Genomic DNA, 13,970 nt, shown 5'->3' on the forward strand with positions numbered 1-13,970 from the left:
GGTCATTGCAGCATTTGAAAGCTTGTGTGCAGCATATCAAAATGGTTTTAAAACTCCGTGCTGCTGGACTTTGGTGCTGAAATAAGTCAAGGCTGGGTATTTTCTTGCCAGAATGGCTGTGGCCTAAATTGAGTTTTTTCTGGGTGGAATGGTCATTCTGTGCTTTTCATTTGTTCATTTTAATTGTAAGGACAGATGAACAGTGCAGTGGTGGCTAAGCTGATGGTGCTGCCATTAAGAAGCTATACACTGTCTTTATTCACATCATATTGATTATCCTTTTCTTTTCTTGGCAGGTGACATCACACAGAAGGGATATGAAAAGAAGAGATCAAAATTAATTGGGGCCTACCTGCCACAGCCTCCCGGTATGTGTATCTGTGCTTGTGATATATGAAGATGTCAAGTGTACTGATAGTTGCCACTGTAGAAATCTGCATCTCTGAAGAAGCAGATGTGGCAGAAACAAAGCTATTGTTATGCAGAATAAGCTTATTCCATCCATTTTGTGTGTATTTATATATATATGTCTGCTTTGATGTGTGTGTACATTTTTTACATACGTTGGTGTGGGTTTGGCAGTCATGTCTGGAAAATTAAATTAGCCTAGACTTGTTAGAGAGGCATTGTTTGTTGGAAGGAATGCAAGAATCCAAAGGAAAATGTGATGTCCTAACTCATTAACATCTCAGCCATGTGAAGTTTTCTGAACAGAAGTATGCAAGAGTGGAAGAGAACCTTGGATCTTTGTAACTTCCTCCATTTCTGGGTTTCCTGTCCACGTCTCACTTTTGAATTCACTAGAGAGACCATCAATGTCCTTACAGTTCAGCTTGTCCTAGGGCATGTGGGCAGCTGACCTTTTACACATACCTGGCTTTAGTATTAAGGGATAGGCTGCATGTGTTTGCCCAAAGGGTGTAAATGTACCTTCCAACTAAATTTAATAATGTATTGCTTAGTTGAATTTATTTCATATATACGTATAAGAACTTTCCAGAGTTGTTTTACTCTTGTGAGGCACTGGATCACAAAGTTCAATGTGTAGTTGTAGGTATTGGTGTAGAGCTCTCTTCTCTCTTGGTCTCAGAGGAGTGTGCCCGTGCATTCCTGGTCTCACTGACCTTACAGAGGCTCCACTTAGGCTTGGCTGTTCTCTGAGCCTTGTTTTTGTTGCAGGCCTCAGCACTAGTTTCTCCTTCTTTTACGAAATCTTTCCTTTTTAGTGGAATTGATGGGGTTTTAAACTGCTGATGTGTGAAGGCACTGCCTTGTTCTCTCTTCATCAGGTTTGTATATCTATTGTCTAGCTCCATAGCAGAATGCTGATTTTGTGCCTCTGGATTTCACTTGGTCTGCTCCACTGATGGGAACTCCACAACAGAGATCAGTGTTACAGACACCTCTGTTTTCTGAAGTGATTCTGAAGCCTGGTTTGAGGGTGTCTGTGACATTCCCCAACCATTGGGAGCCATTAGGGAGTGAAGCAAATCAAATCAACAGAATTACTATATTGCAGAGGTGCAGTATATTAAATTTCTGGGTATTTATGTTCCAACCCAACTATCAGACATACATTAGTCTTCACAGCTGGTTCTCATGAGACCTGCTTGGATTTGCTGGGTTGTGAAGAGCCTCACAGCAATCCTCAGTGCAGCGGCACAGTTGGTACCAGAATCTGTTTATTTTTTAACTTGTTACTCTCCTTTCTTCACACAAGCGAATAGAGCTCACGGTCCTCTGGTCAAACTATATCCATGGCTGAAACTGCTGGGGGTTCATATGCATGTAATGATGAAAGAGAGAACATGGAGAACCCTCACAGATTACCTTTCAAGGTCTCTACTGTGATACTGAAGTTTGGCAGTGTAAGGAGAAGCAGAGGGATCTCTGTAAGCCAGTCCTGTGGTGAGGTCCATCCAATAACTTAAAGAGGTCATGACTGAGAATGTAGCTGACTTAGAGCTGTTTTAATGATGGGACAAAATGGAATGAACATTTTCTGCTCACCCAGTTGCTGGAAATCCCTCACAAGGAATGTGAAATATGGATGTGAAGGTAATAGGATCAAGAAAAACAAACTGTTGAAGTATTGTCCACTGTTTTCTTGTAAATATATTCAGGTCAATCATTTAGCTGATGGCTAAATGGATTATTTTATTATAGTGGAAGACACTACTTCTGCTGTATTAAAGTATTTTCCTCCATAAATGGATAGTATTTGTGCTCGGGTCTTTTGCTGTCTTTGTACTTTTTGTTTGTTTTGTTGTGTTACCTTTTGGACAAAACCTGAAAAGGTTCTATTTGATATAATCCTTCTAAGACCTTATTCATCTGAATGGCTTTAAATCCCTGCTCACTAGGAAGGGGGAGATGAATCCTTTCCAAGAAGAAGTGGGATGACAAAACAGATGTTGCATTTCGTAAGCCTCTGTTAATATCGCAACAATCACATACATGACCAATTAGTCTTTTTTTAAAAAAAAAATTTGTAAGCTGTTTTGATGGGGTGTGCAAGAATTTATAAGCTGTGACGGACTTGGATCTTGGTGTCATAAGGGAATAGAGGTTTTAGAGATATTTTAAACTGGTATGGATATGGACATGACTTTTGCTGGGATGGGAGGCATTGGGAAAGGGTAGGAATTTGCAATCTGTGACTGCGTTCAACAAACTAAAGGAAATCCAAAGGCACTTCCCCTCTGCTGGGACATCCAGTCCTCCCGCTGCACCTTTGCTAACATTCCTAGCGCCCATGTTGGCAGAGTGGAACATCGACCCGCGTTGGCTCCGTGGGTGTCCTGTGGTGTCTGTGCGTGCGTGTGCGTGTGTGCTCTACTGCATGGGGGCAGCAGCTCCACTCGTTGCTGTAACAAATGTAAAAAAACTAAACGTGAATTAATTAGTTTTTTTCAACTTGTTACAGCAGCGAATGGAGCTGCCGCGGTACGGTGTAGACTGCAACACAGTGAAGGAGCTGCCAGAAGAATGCTCCGCACTGCCAACATTGGTGTCTGTGACATCCGGGAAGCGGCCGCTAGAGAGAGAGCAGCCAGCACAGCAGGAAACCGGCCTCTCTTTTATTTTCGTTTTGGTGAGCACCATGAATGTATCTTTTCCAGTCCGTATCTGTATATAACTGTGCCTCATCTGGAAGCCTCTGGTAGATGCCTACATCAGTAGGATGGACATGGGGCTGCCAGTTGCAAGGCAGGACAACCAAAGGATGACAGCTGGAAGGCCGTTGCTGACTTTCTCTGCCTAAGAGTGAAGGGATGGGAATGGAGAAGGAATGGCTCTTCCTAGCAATATTTGAACATATTAACACTTCTCTAGCTTCCATACCATGGATACTCTGGAGGAGATTGCATACAGTAAGCTGGTGAAACACAGGAGTGTGTGTGTTTCTAATTCCCTTTTCGGCACTGCCTTTTTACAGTGCTCTAAACAGGCCCAAGCTCACCAGATTCTGGAGGAAGCTGTAAAAGTCTAAGCGCCCTTAGTTCTATGCTGTTTTCAAGTAGAGATCTCTGGCTGAGCTCTGCTCACATCCAAGCCATTCAGACGCAGACTGATTTCCAGGAACAGGCATCAGGCTGGTAGAGCAGGCTGGAGGAAGAACATTCCTCAGAGTTACATCTCTGCAAGGGAAGGCATGACTCCAGCCAGGCCTATAGAACTGTGGCCTTCCCAGGTACACATCCCTCTGGCAGGACCTGTGGCTGGTGACAGGCATTCTGCTTCATCCCTGCATTTGTAGCAAGGCTGCAGAGGATCCACAGCTCCTCAAGACACCAGATTTTCTCTTGCCAGCCATGTGGGCACATGGAGGACATCTCACTCTAGCCTGCATGCTTGTTCACACTCGCACAGGCTGTCCAGACAGGTTGTAAGAGATGGCTGGAGGGAAGATAAGATTTACAGTTCTGTCAGAACAAGACATACCTGTAAAAGGGTTATCTATTTCAGAAATCTTCTCCACTCATTTTCAAACCAATTTGCTGTAATTCTATAGAGGAGGCCTATATTGGATTCTGACTGTGTTTGTATTTCTTCTCTTATACAGGGCTGCTCTAGGTCAGGTTCCCTCAGTCTGACATGGTTAACTTCCTCTGCCTCAGATTTTTTCAAAATGGGAAAGATTTAATGTAAATTGCAATTTCAGGTTTAACAGTATTAGCGATATTAAACCATGTGATAAATGTAACCAGTAACAGGGCTGTAGACATATATGAGCAGACATTCATATATGTCTTTTTGTCAGGCTTATTGGGATGCTGTCATTTCAGAAAGGAAGAGCTGTTATTTTTCAGGAATGGGATTAATGAAAGGTAAAGCCAGGCATCCATGTGGTTGATACTCCTCCAGGTGATGTAGGAGCTGGCTGTAGGCTCCCTGTTTCTGACAGGACAATCCCAGAGCACGTATTGTCACATGCTGAACAAACCTGCAGTGACACACAGGGGATGTGCCAGATCCACTGCACATCTGCAGGCTGACTCTGCAGTGCATGCACAGCGGGTCTGACACATCCAGATGCTGCACAGACTGCACATATGCAAAGGACATTTGTACTGTTCCAGCCAGGCTGTCGAACATCCAGAAATCCGGAACGGATGTGCTGCATTTGGCAGTGTTAATGGGAGAAGGGATGGGGGGGAGCTCCCTTTTTCTTTCCCATTAAATCCCCACCTGCTTTAAGTCAGGGAGATAAAAGTACAGCTTTGTTTCCTCAAGATGCTTTCTCAGGATGTGAGTTTGTAGCTGGAGATGTTCTGTGTGCAGAGCTATTTTTCTTTTCTTAGTGTGCCCTTGTGTCAGACATCTAAAAATAATAGTGAATCCAGACCTTTATATCTGTACATACATCCCAGTCCCTCTTGTGTGGTGACCTTTCTCTTCCTGCCTCCCTAGAGGAGCCATGACAGCCAAGAGCTGAAGTAACCACTTAAACAGGGATTTATTTCAGAATAACTTTCTGAATTTTATCTTGATTTGATCATTCAGTTCTGGGTAAGATAATGTGGACAACTGCATAAAGAAAAACCCTCCCTATAAGGAAAAAGCCCATTAATTACCTGTATTCCCCATAAGCTGTGGTTTTACCCAATTTGCTTCCAGTGTTTTGCCAGGAAATTTGATTATTCATTCACAGACAATGTTGTTATCAATTAAGCATTGCTTCTAACGGCTCAGACATGGGTGGTTCATTCTCTCTTAATCAAGTGCTGTGTCTCCACTAGATTGCTTTCTGTAATTTCCCATCATTGGTACCACCAGTGTAGCTCTATTTGTAGTGCAACCATGTGGACCAGTCATCAGTGCTTTATTTATTATGGTTAATAAATCTGTGAGATGTGGTGCTTAAAAGGCACCTGCTGCTCCTTTCACATGCCTAGAGACAGATCCCTGCACCTCCTGCTGCTGGAGCCCCAACAGCACCAGCCTGGGAACACTTCAAGCTATGCAGGGCAGAGAAGATAATACATTTGTGCAGAAGATCCTTTGCCTTATGAAAAAACAATTTTTTATAGAATTACAGGAACCAATTTCCATACACTCTCTTATTAGCATGACACATATATTAATATCTGCTCTCTGTGCATATATTTGCATACTTTCTATGTGTATGTGTGCATGCCTTTGCTTTCAGCTATTCCTGCTGCTAAGGCTTAAGGCAGTCCAAGTAAACTTGGTGATTACAATTTCATTTTTTCTTCCACAGACATTATTTGTATTGCAACATTATTTGGATTGCAAAGATTGCAAGGAAATATTTACACAAAATTTGATTCTGAAAAAGTACTCTCATGTATTCATTTTATTAATACAACAAGCACTCCTATCACATCTGCCTGCCTAATTCTCAAAAATCTTACCAAGAGATAACCATGATGGGACATTTCAAAGGGTGTAAGTGTGGTGAGAACATGGATCTCTTTGAAAGGCATGTGCAGTGCACAGCACGTGGGCACATCCCTGAAACAGTGCACCAGATGTTTCCCAGATGAGATCTACAGCACACAGACAAATGCCTAGTAAGTCTTGGGCTTAAAAAGGAGTTTGGTTTTGAACTGGTGGATGCCCGCAGAGCTTAGTTTGGATAAAAAGGAATTTATTGAAAGCCTCTGAGAAGTACCCCTTGAGGCCATCACTTAAATATGATGGTTACTGTTTTGGTTTTGCCACCATGACTGAGTCCAGTTACCATTTGATAATTCTTTGGGCTTTGATGGCATCTCTGTTTTCTGTCCTGTACCAATACCTCATAGTATTAAACCTTGTTCAAACACAGAGCAAAAAATACCTTCCTTCACTTTTCACTAATGAGTACATGATGAAATCTGTTAGTAATGCAGGTAGTGGTTTCAGCACTTGGTGTGATTTTTTTGGGTGGAGGATATTTTTAGTACACATCAGAGCTGGTATGTTTTTCAAAGAATTTGAAGATTTCTGAGGAAATATCTGTTGATGTTCCTGGAGGCCATCTGCAGAACATAAGAGCATAGGAGGAAACATGAAAGTGTTGGTCTGAAATCTGACAAATGGGTGAGGAAAGATGTCTCAGTCAGAGGTGAACGATAGAGGGTAGAAAGGAAAAACACCATTGAGGGCCTTAAAGCTTAACCAGTGTTGGAGGAGGAGCAGAGGAGGTGGAGCCTGTGCAGGTGTTTGAAGAGCTGGGTGCCACTGTCAAAATGAGAAACTGCTGGAATTCACAATGCTGCCTGGATTTGTCTGCAGTGTGATTTGACCAGCCCATTGGTGAAGATGTTTGCTTTGTGAATAGGTAGTCTTCTTTTTCATATTCTCCAAAAAGAATCTTCAAATGGGACACTGAAGCTGTGGAAAGGAAAATGGAAACCAAACATCACATATGCTCTGGAGCTGTAATGTGATGTCCACCATCACTGGGATAAAGGAGAGAAAAAAAGAAGCCCGTGAGATCCATGCTAAGTTTGAATTGAAAGCTAAACCTTTCAAGGAAATGCTGGAAGGCAAAATTGAGATTGTAATACTGAAAGAAAATTTGAAGTGTGTGCATTAAGTCAGACCAAGAGTAAGCTCACCTGTGAAAGAAAACTTTTAATTAAACAAATCTAATCAGACATTACATTTTTCCAGATTTATCTAGCAGAACATGGTTCCACTTTCCTGGATGTCTTTGGTTAGAAGTATTGCATTTTAAGTCTCCCTTGGCTTATCCAGTGAATTCATTACATGGTTGCACATTTGATGGGAAGAGTGAAATGCCACACTAAGTAACGAGTTCCATGGGGATGGTGTGACATTTAGCATGTTTACAAAATATACTGTGTGTTCCTACCTGGGTTTACTTTTAAAGCTGAGCCACTAGAAGCTCAGGAAGTACTGTGAAAAGAAGGTAAATACTGTTTCTTAAAACTGCACTGCAGGCACTGTGTGCCTTCCTTCCCGCTGGCCCTGGAGTTGTTTGGTTTATCCTACAGCTCTCTCTCCTGGGAGCACACACTGTAAGTTAGTTTCAGAACAATAAATGTAGCCTCTGTCTAAGAATGCCTGCTATTTCTTGTCAGTTAGACATTTCAGCTTTTAATATTTTTAGATTCAAAAATTTGGCACAGAAATAAGAATAAGAGGTATATCAAAGCAGCTTGTCAGCTGACATGAAGAAAATAATTGTCCTTTGTGGGAGAGGGCAGTGCAGCTATTGCTATGTTATCAGCACATAGTGTTGCAATTTAGCTACAAAAAGAAGTAATAAAGAAAGGAGGAACAAGGAGGTGAAGGGGGAAAAAAAATTAAAAAGAGGTGAAGCCTGCTTCCAGCTGACAGTTTTGTACCTTCCATGCACTTAAAAATAAAGCTATCCAGCTTGCAGTGGTATTGCTTAAATGGCTTTACTGAGGCTCTTGCATTTTTAGCTAAATTCAGTCAAGACAGGATCCAGCTTGCAGATTAGGATTTGTGGATTGATATATCTGCATTAAGTTGTCTGCCTATGAATCTTGTATTTATGCTTCCATTCTTATGTGAAGAGATACAGTTAATTCAGTTGCTGAAACCCAAAAAGCTTTTCAGTTGATTCCAAACAAGAGACCTCCACTGACCACTTGCACAGCTCTCAAGGCTTCACTGGACTTATGGAGTTGCCTGAAGATGGGTCCTGATACTGTTCAGGACTTCCTGTGGTACTGGAGACACCTGCACAGAGTGAGCACACATGAAACAGGACTTCAAGGGGACCATGCCATTCTGGCCAAGCTGGATATCACAGTCCACAACATCTGCAAAGAAATTTGACAGCTTTGTTTAGAATCCTGAGTTCTGGTCTAGGTCTCTGTTTTTCATAATAGGAGCTTAGCTTAAGCACCTTCTTGTTGACATCTAAATATAGGTGTCTTACAAGGTTTAGCTTCTGTTAGGAAAATGTCTGTTTGCTCCAGTGCACCTGCTGATGCCTGTGTGTATTGTGATGACCATAAAGCACTGATTTCTAAGCCTCTCATATAAAATAACTGTGTTTAATATTTTCATTAAACTCTTCCTGGCTTGCAAAGAGTCAATCAGTAGTGCTAATCATGCTTATCTGGTAAAGTCCTGCTTCATCTGCAAGACTGGGGTAGACCACGGTGTTATTTAGAATTATGCTGCTTTGACAGTGGCTGTGAATGTGTCTGTGCACAGGGCACTGGCATGACACTGACCTTTCTCTGATGAAAGCCATTCATTGCTTTGCCACCTCCTTAAATGTAGGAATCGATCCAAGTATGGATTCTCAAGCCATCACTCTGCCGATGCACAAACGCGCCTGGGCGAAGCTGCACTTGAACAAGCATTAGCACTTAACTCACAGACCCTTGTGCTGGCTTGGGTTTAGTTATGTTCAGAAGTGAAAAAAATATATTCTAGTTACTGCACTGTACTGCTAGAGCCTTCATGGAGGTGAGCAATTTGGCTGTTAACACCACTTTGTTATTTGTGGCAACACTTCACTGATTTCATGGTAGTCATTATTCTGCATGGCTTTTACTCCCACCCATGGCTCAGGAATGGCAGTGTGTAGGTTCTTGCTATTGTGTCCTTTGTCTCACACCATCGCTGGTGCCGTGGGAGCCAGCGGGTGCACAGGAAGCCAAGATGTGAGTCCAGGCAAGCCAGCTAATTCCTGCTCCAGCCCTTCAGTAGAGAAGTGTCATCCACTTCCTTGCTGTCTCTCCAAAGTGGGTCAATACTTTATGGGTTTTCACCCTAGAGGAACATAGTAAAAAGAGGTGTCCCCACAACTGGCTGATGCAGAGCTTCTTCTTGTATTTTAGCACCAATTAACTTCCTCATCTTCATTGGTGTTGTAAGTGAGACAAGTTCACATGTCCTACTTCACTCCTGGGTAGAGATTTATTCTCTGTTTTTATATATATAGGTAAGTGGAATGTAAAGCCATCAAATGATCCCCCAGATCTCATAAGACATTTTGATATTCTTATTTAGTTTTCTATTGCCTAAAATGACTACTGGTGCAGGATGATGAGTTGGGGCTCCCTCCTTCCTGACTATATGAAGAAACTTCATGTTGCCCATTGGCTCAGAAATTACTTACTTAAAAGAACAAAATCATGTATACAAAGTAGAAGGAAATAAAACTTGCTAAAGTGTCTCAGTTTTAAGATTAGATGAGACATTTAATGTGTCTGTAGTAAAAAAAAATCTCCATGGTGAAGGGGAGGAGGGAAGAGCCCTTGGCAGTGTTGGGGAGTGCTGTGGGCAGCAGCACTGCCTGGCCAGTTGGGTGTCCTGCTGTCTTCTGCCATGGCAGGGTCAGTGTTTGATGTTATCTTATGTGCACTGTTTATTTTACACCTGGAAAAAGATGTTTGTGTACTGCCCACAGCTGCAGAAAAGGGACTTGAGGTGTCTCACAGTCACTAAGCCAGGAGAAGGAAGCCTCAGGCTTGAATGTATTTTGCCCAATGGCTTTCAGGTCTGCCTGGAAGATCTCCCTCCTACAGCTGTTGTGTACCTCTGAAACTGATGCTTTTCCTCACAATTTAATTTCCCCTAGGTGTTTCTAAAGCCTATTGCATGTGGTTTTGTTGTTTGGAAGATGCAGTTAATCCCCTTTTCCTGTTTCATCATGATGTTGTACTGCAGTGACAACATCTCAATCATCTGTTTTTTTCCACATGCCATTGCCCTACACAAGTCACTTGCCATGGGAAATGTGGCACTGCTTTTTCTTAGCAAAACATCTGTCACACAGCATCAGTGTTAGGTGTAGAATTTTTGGGTGTGTTTTTCTAGGATTTTTGTGAATATATGTGATTTCCAGAAATTATTTCATTCCTGATGATAAGGACTGAGATGAGTAATGGTGCTTAGCATCTCATACAGACTGGATCATAATTTTTGGAAAAATTTTAGTCAAAATTAGTTTTATTATTAACTGTATATTGTTCATTTTTAGGGTTATTAAATAAAGAAGGAAAAATTCTGAATATAAAAGGGAGGAGAAAGTATTTATTTTGATATATAAAAGGGAGTAGTTCACCTGACTGAATGAATATTAAGGGAAATGAGAGCAAGTGAAATTATGCAGTACTATAGTATGGAGACAGAGGAGTTAAATGAAGACATTTTATTTGATTTAAGAGAGTGAATTATTAATCACTATCTGAGTAGAGGAAAATTTATGGATTCATTCTGTCTTTTAGGCGCCTATGAGATTTTACTCCAAGCATGTTTTTTAGCCAACCAGCCATTCCTCCACAAAATCAAAGCAGACTTGACACTGCTGATAATCCAAAGATTTAAGAGAAAAGCTGGATTTCGAGTGCAGTTTATTTTCACAAAGAAATAAGCATACAATGCCAACTTTTTTCAAAAGATGCTTTTTTAAAGAGTCCATTGAAACCCAGCTGAGACTGATTGAAGTAATCACAGAATTTTTGGTTGGTCTGTAATCTACATAAAATTCTTGTTTCTACTAATGTAAACTCTTATCCCTCTCCAATAAGCTGGCATTGAACCATTTGGAAATGGTAGTGGAGAGTTTTTGCATTATGTTTTAATTGAAAAATATGAGCATATTTTCAAGCATTGTTTTGTTGAATCCAATTTCAAGTTATTACTCCTACATTTGAGCCCTAAGTGCAAGGGGCCAGTTTTACTTGGGTTCTTACAGTTACACGTAGTGTGTAACTACTTCTTGAAGGCAAAAAATTGTGGGAAAGAATCAATTTAATTTTGTCAGGTCCTCCTGTTCTTTACCCCTGTGCATCTCACACCCAAGGCTCTGTGCTTTCTTAGCTCAAAGCTGAATGCATCAGCTGGGCTTGTCTGCTCAGGTTCTTCTCTGGAAGAGAGCAGGCAACCACATCATGCCACTATTACAGATGCAGGTTTGCTTTTCAGTTCTTTTCCTGTTGTTTGTTTGAACTTTCCTGATTAAGTCATTGCCTTCACTCTTCTCTGGAAGATCAGAACATCAGTTTCAGGAGTGTTGATATATCATGCTGCTGTTATATTACTACTGTAGTTTAATAGTAGCTTAAGAAGCTTTCAAGAAAATATTTTTAAAAAAAGCAAATTCACTATGGAAAAGGGATTAATAAAATGTTTGAGTCTTAAAATGCTGGATGTTTAGGCTCATCATATTCAAATGCTGCAGGTTTACAAGGTTATTTTTGTTGTTTTACTGGAACAGGTTACTATTTTCAGCCTGGTTTGGTGCAGTTATAATTTACTTTCTGACCATTGGTAGGTAAAAATGACTATAGGTATTTCTGTAGTTCCCTTCCTACAGGAGCTATTTTCCACAGGTTAGTATTGTGTTGTCACCAGCTGACACCATCCAACCAGATGAGGTTTTAGATGATACACACTAAGTTTTCCTAGGAACCATTTTGCAGGAAGGTTTCAATATCTATTGCAATGGTGTCTGCCTTTATTAGCTCATTAAAATAATTCCTAAATACTGCTTTATGAAAAGTCATCTGTTTGTAAAATAAAAAATGCCAAGCTTACTGTCTGCTTGCTCTTTCTATGTTGTCCATGACCCTGGAAAAAAGGTTTTTTAGAGAGAACCAGGAAAATAACCACATCAGAAAAGCTGACCAGAGGCAAGTAGTGTGCAACCAATTGACACGACGCGCTTTAGGCACTGAATGTTCATTTTCTGCTCCTAGTGTATGCTGAACTCCTCCTCACTATAAATCTTCCAAAATTCAATCAGAATAAGCTGTTTGATTTTTTTTCCTTAATGCAGGGGTGGACCAGGCCTTACCACAAGAACGTCGGACTCCTGTCACTCCGTCCTCTTCCTCCCGGTATCACCGCCGCAGGTCCTCAGGGTCACGGGATGAGCGCTACAGATCGGGTGAGTGGGACTGAAGACCCCAGAACTGGAATGGAAATTTGAAGTGTCTTGTTCTGTTCCTTGCTTTCTTAATAAGAAGTTTGTTGTGAACTTGTGTAGTTCACAGTGGGAAACATTCATTGTGTGAATAGAGAGATGCTGTCCAAGCAGGGGTGGAGTTATAAAGCCAAGATTCATCTGGAACTGGATCTGGCAGTGAGTGTGAAGGGCTGCAAAAAAGCCTCCTACAGGCACATTAGTAAAAAAGGGAAGAGAAGGAAAACATGGTCCCACTGCTGAATGGGGCAGGTGACAAAGGACAGGGAAAAGGCCAAGATAATTAATGTATCCTTTGCCTTGGTCTGTGCTGATGATATTTGAGTTCTGGAAACCAAGGCATGTGAGACCCATGGGAAAGTCTTGAGCAATGACAACCTACCCTCTGTGAATTTGAACAAACTGAACGAGTAGAAGCCTGTGGGTCATGATGGGGATGTATCACTGACCAATGTGAGTCCACTTTCAACTCCTCAAAAAGTTGTGTCAGTCAGGAGAGGTTTCTGCAGACTGAGAGAAAGCAAGTTCATTGCTGTCTTCAGGAATAGCAAGAAATAGGATCTGGGAAACTACAGGCCAGCCAGACTCTTCTCAATCTCTTGAGCAGGTGGTAGAGCAAATAATGCTGGAAGCTCTTTTTAATTATATGAAGGACAAGGTTCTGATTGGGAGCAGACAGCATGGATTTGCAAAGTTCTCTTAGTAGGTTGGTCAATTCATGCTTTAACAGCCTAATGACCTTCTACAATGAGATGACTTCCCTGGAGGCTGAAGGAGGAGCATTGGAGGTTGAATGCCTTGACTTTAGTGAGGCTTTTGACAGTGTCTGTCATAACATCCTCCTTAACAAAATGGTGAAATGTGGATTAGATACATGGACAGCGAGGTGGTCTGAAAATTGGCTGAAATTGAGTTCAGAGAATTGTAATCAGTGACACAAAGTCCATCTGGACACCAGTCTCTGATGGGTACTGCAGGGAGTGAATGCTGCCTCCAGTACCCCTTAATAGCTTCATTAGTGACTTTGCAGGTGAGACAGTGCCCTCTTCACACACTGGCAGATGATACCAAATGGAAGGAGCAGTTGATATGCCACACGTGTAATGCCATGCAGAGGGATCTGGGCAGTTCTGAAACTTCTATACTTTTACCTTGGAAGGTGTAAACTGCATTCACTGCATGTACTACACCTTACCACAATGGGGGTTAGGTGTGCTCAGCTGTTTGAGCTGCTCCAGGGGCTGCTGCAGTATGAGCATCCTTCCCAGACAGCAGCCTGAGGCCCCAGTCTGGTTCATCTGGTGCTGCCTCTCTTGCCGCTGCAGAATTAAGGAGCCATAGACAGCACCCACCAGCCTTTGTGGCAGAGAGACCCTGGTGAGCTGAGAGTCAGAAGCCAGGGCCTGATGGGTATGGAGGGTCCTGAGGAGAATAAATTTGACTGTGGAGGTTCTGGATTGTATTTGAGAGATGACTCTTGCTGGATGCAGTCAGACTAATTCAAATATGAAAAAAATCAATTTAAGCCTAAGAAAAAGCTTTTTTTTCTCCACTGGCACAGGTTACCAAGAGAAGTTGT

At 41.8% G+C, this 13,970-nt stretch overlaps 1 protein-coding gene across 5 annotated transcripts in view; it reads left to right on the forward strand.

The window, feature by feature from the left end:
• The window catches only part of DIP2C (disco interacting protein 2 homolog C), a 310,372-nt gene that overhangs the window by 166,699 nt on the left and 129,703 nt on the right, over positions 1-13,970 (forward strand). For 3 of the 5 annotated variants that reach the window (XM_039707449.1, XM_039707465.1, XM_039707457.1), the window contains exons 2-4: positions 297-368; positions 2,927-3,094; positions 12,245-12,355. In XM_039707449.1, coding sequence (XP_039563383.1) covers positions 297-368; positions 2,927-3,094; positions 12,245-12,355 — 351 coding nt within the window. The remainder of the gene's footprint in view (positions 1-296; positions 369-2,926; positions 3,095-12,244; positions 12,356-13,970) is intronic. The other 2 variants (XM_039707474.1, XM_039707482.1) reach the window with 1 other exon arrangement.

This window comes from Passer montanus, unplaced genomic scaffold (genome assembly GCF_014805655.1).
Source record: "Passer montanus isolate IOZ18808 unplaced genomic scaffold, ASM1480565v1 scaffold10, whole genome shotgun sequence".
NCBI lineage: Eukaryota > Metazoa > Chordata > Aves > Passeriformes > Passeridae > Passer > Passer montanus.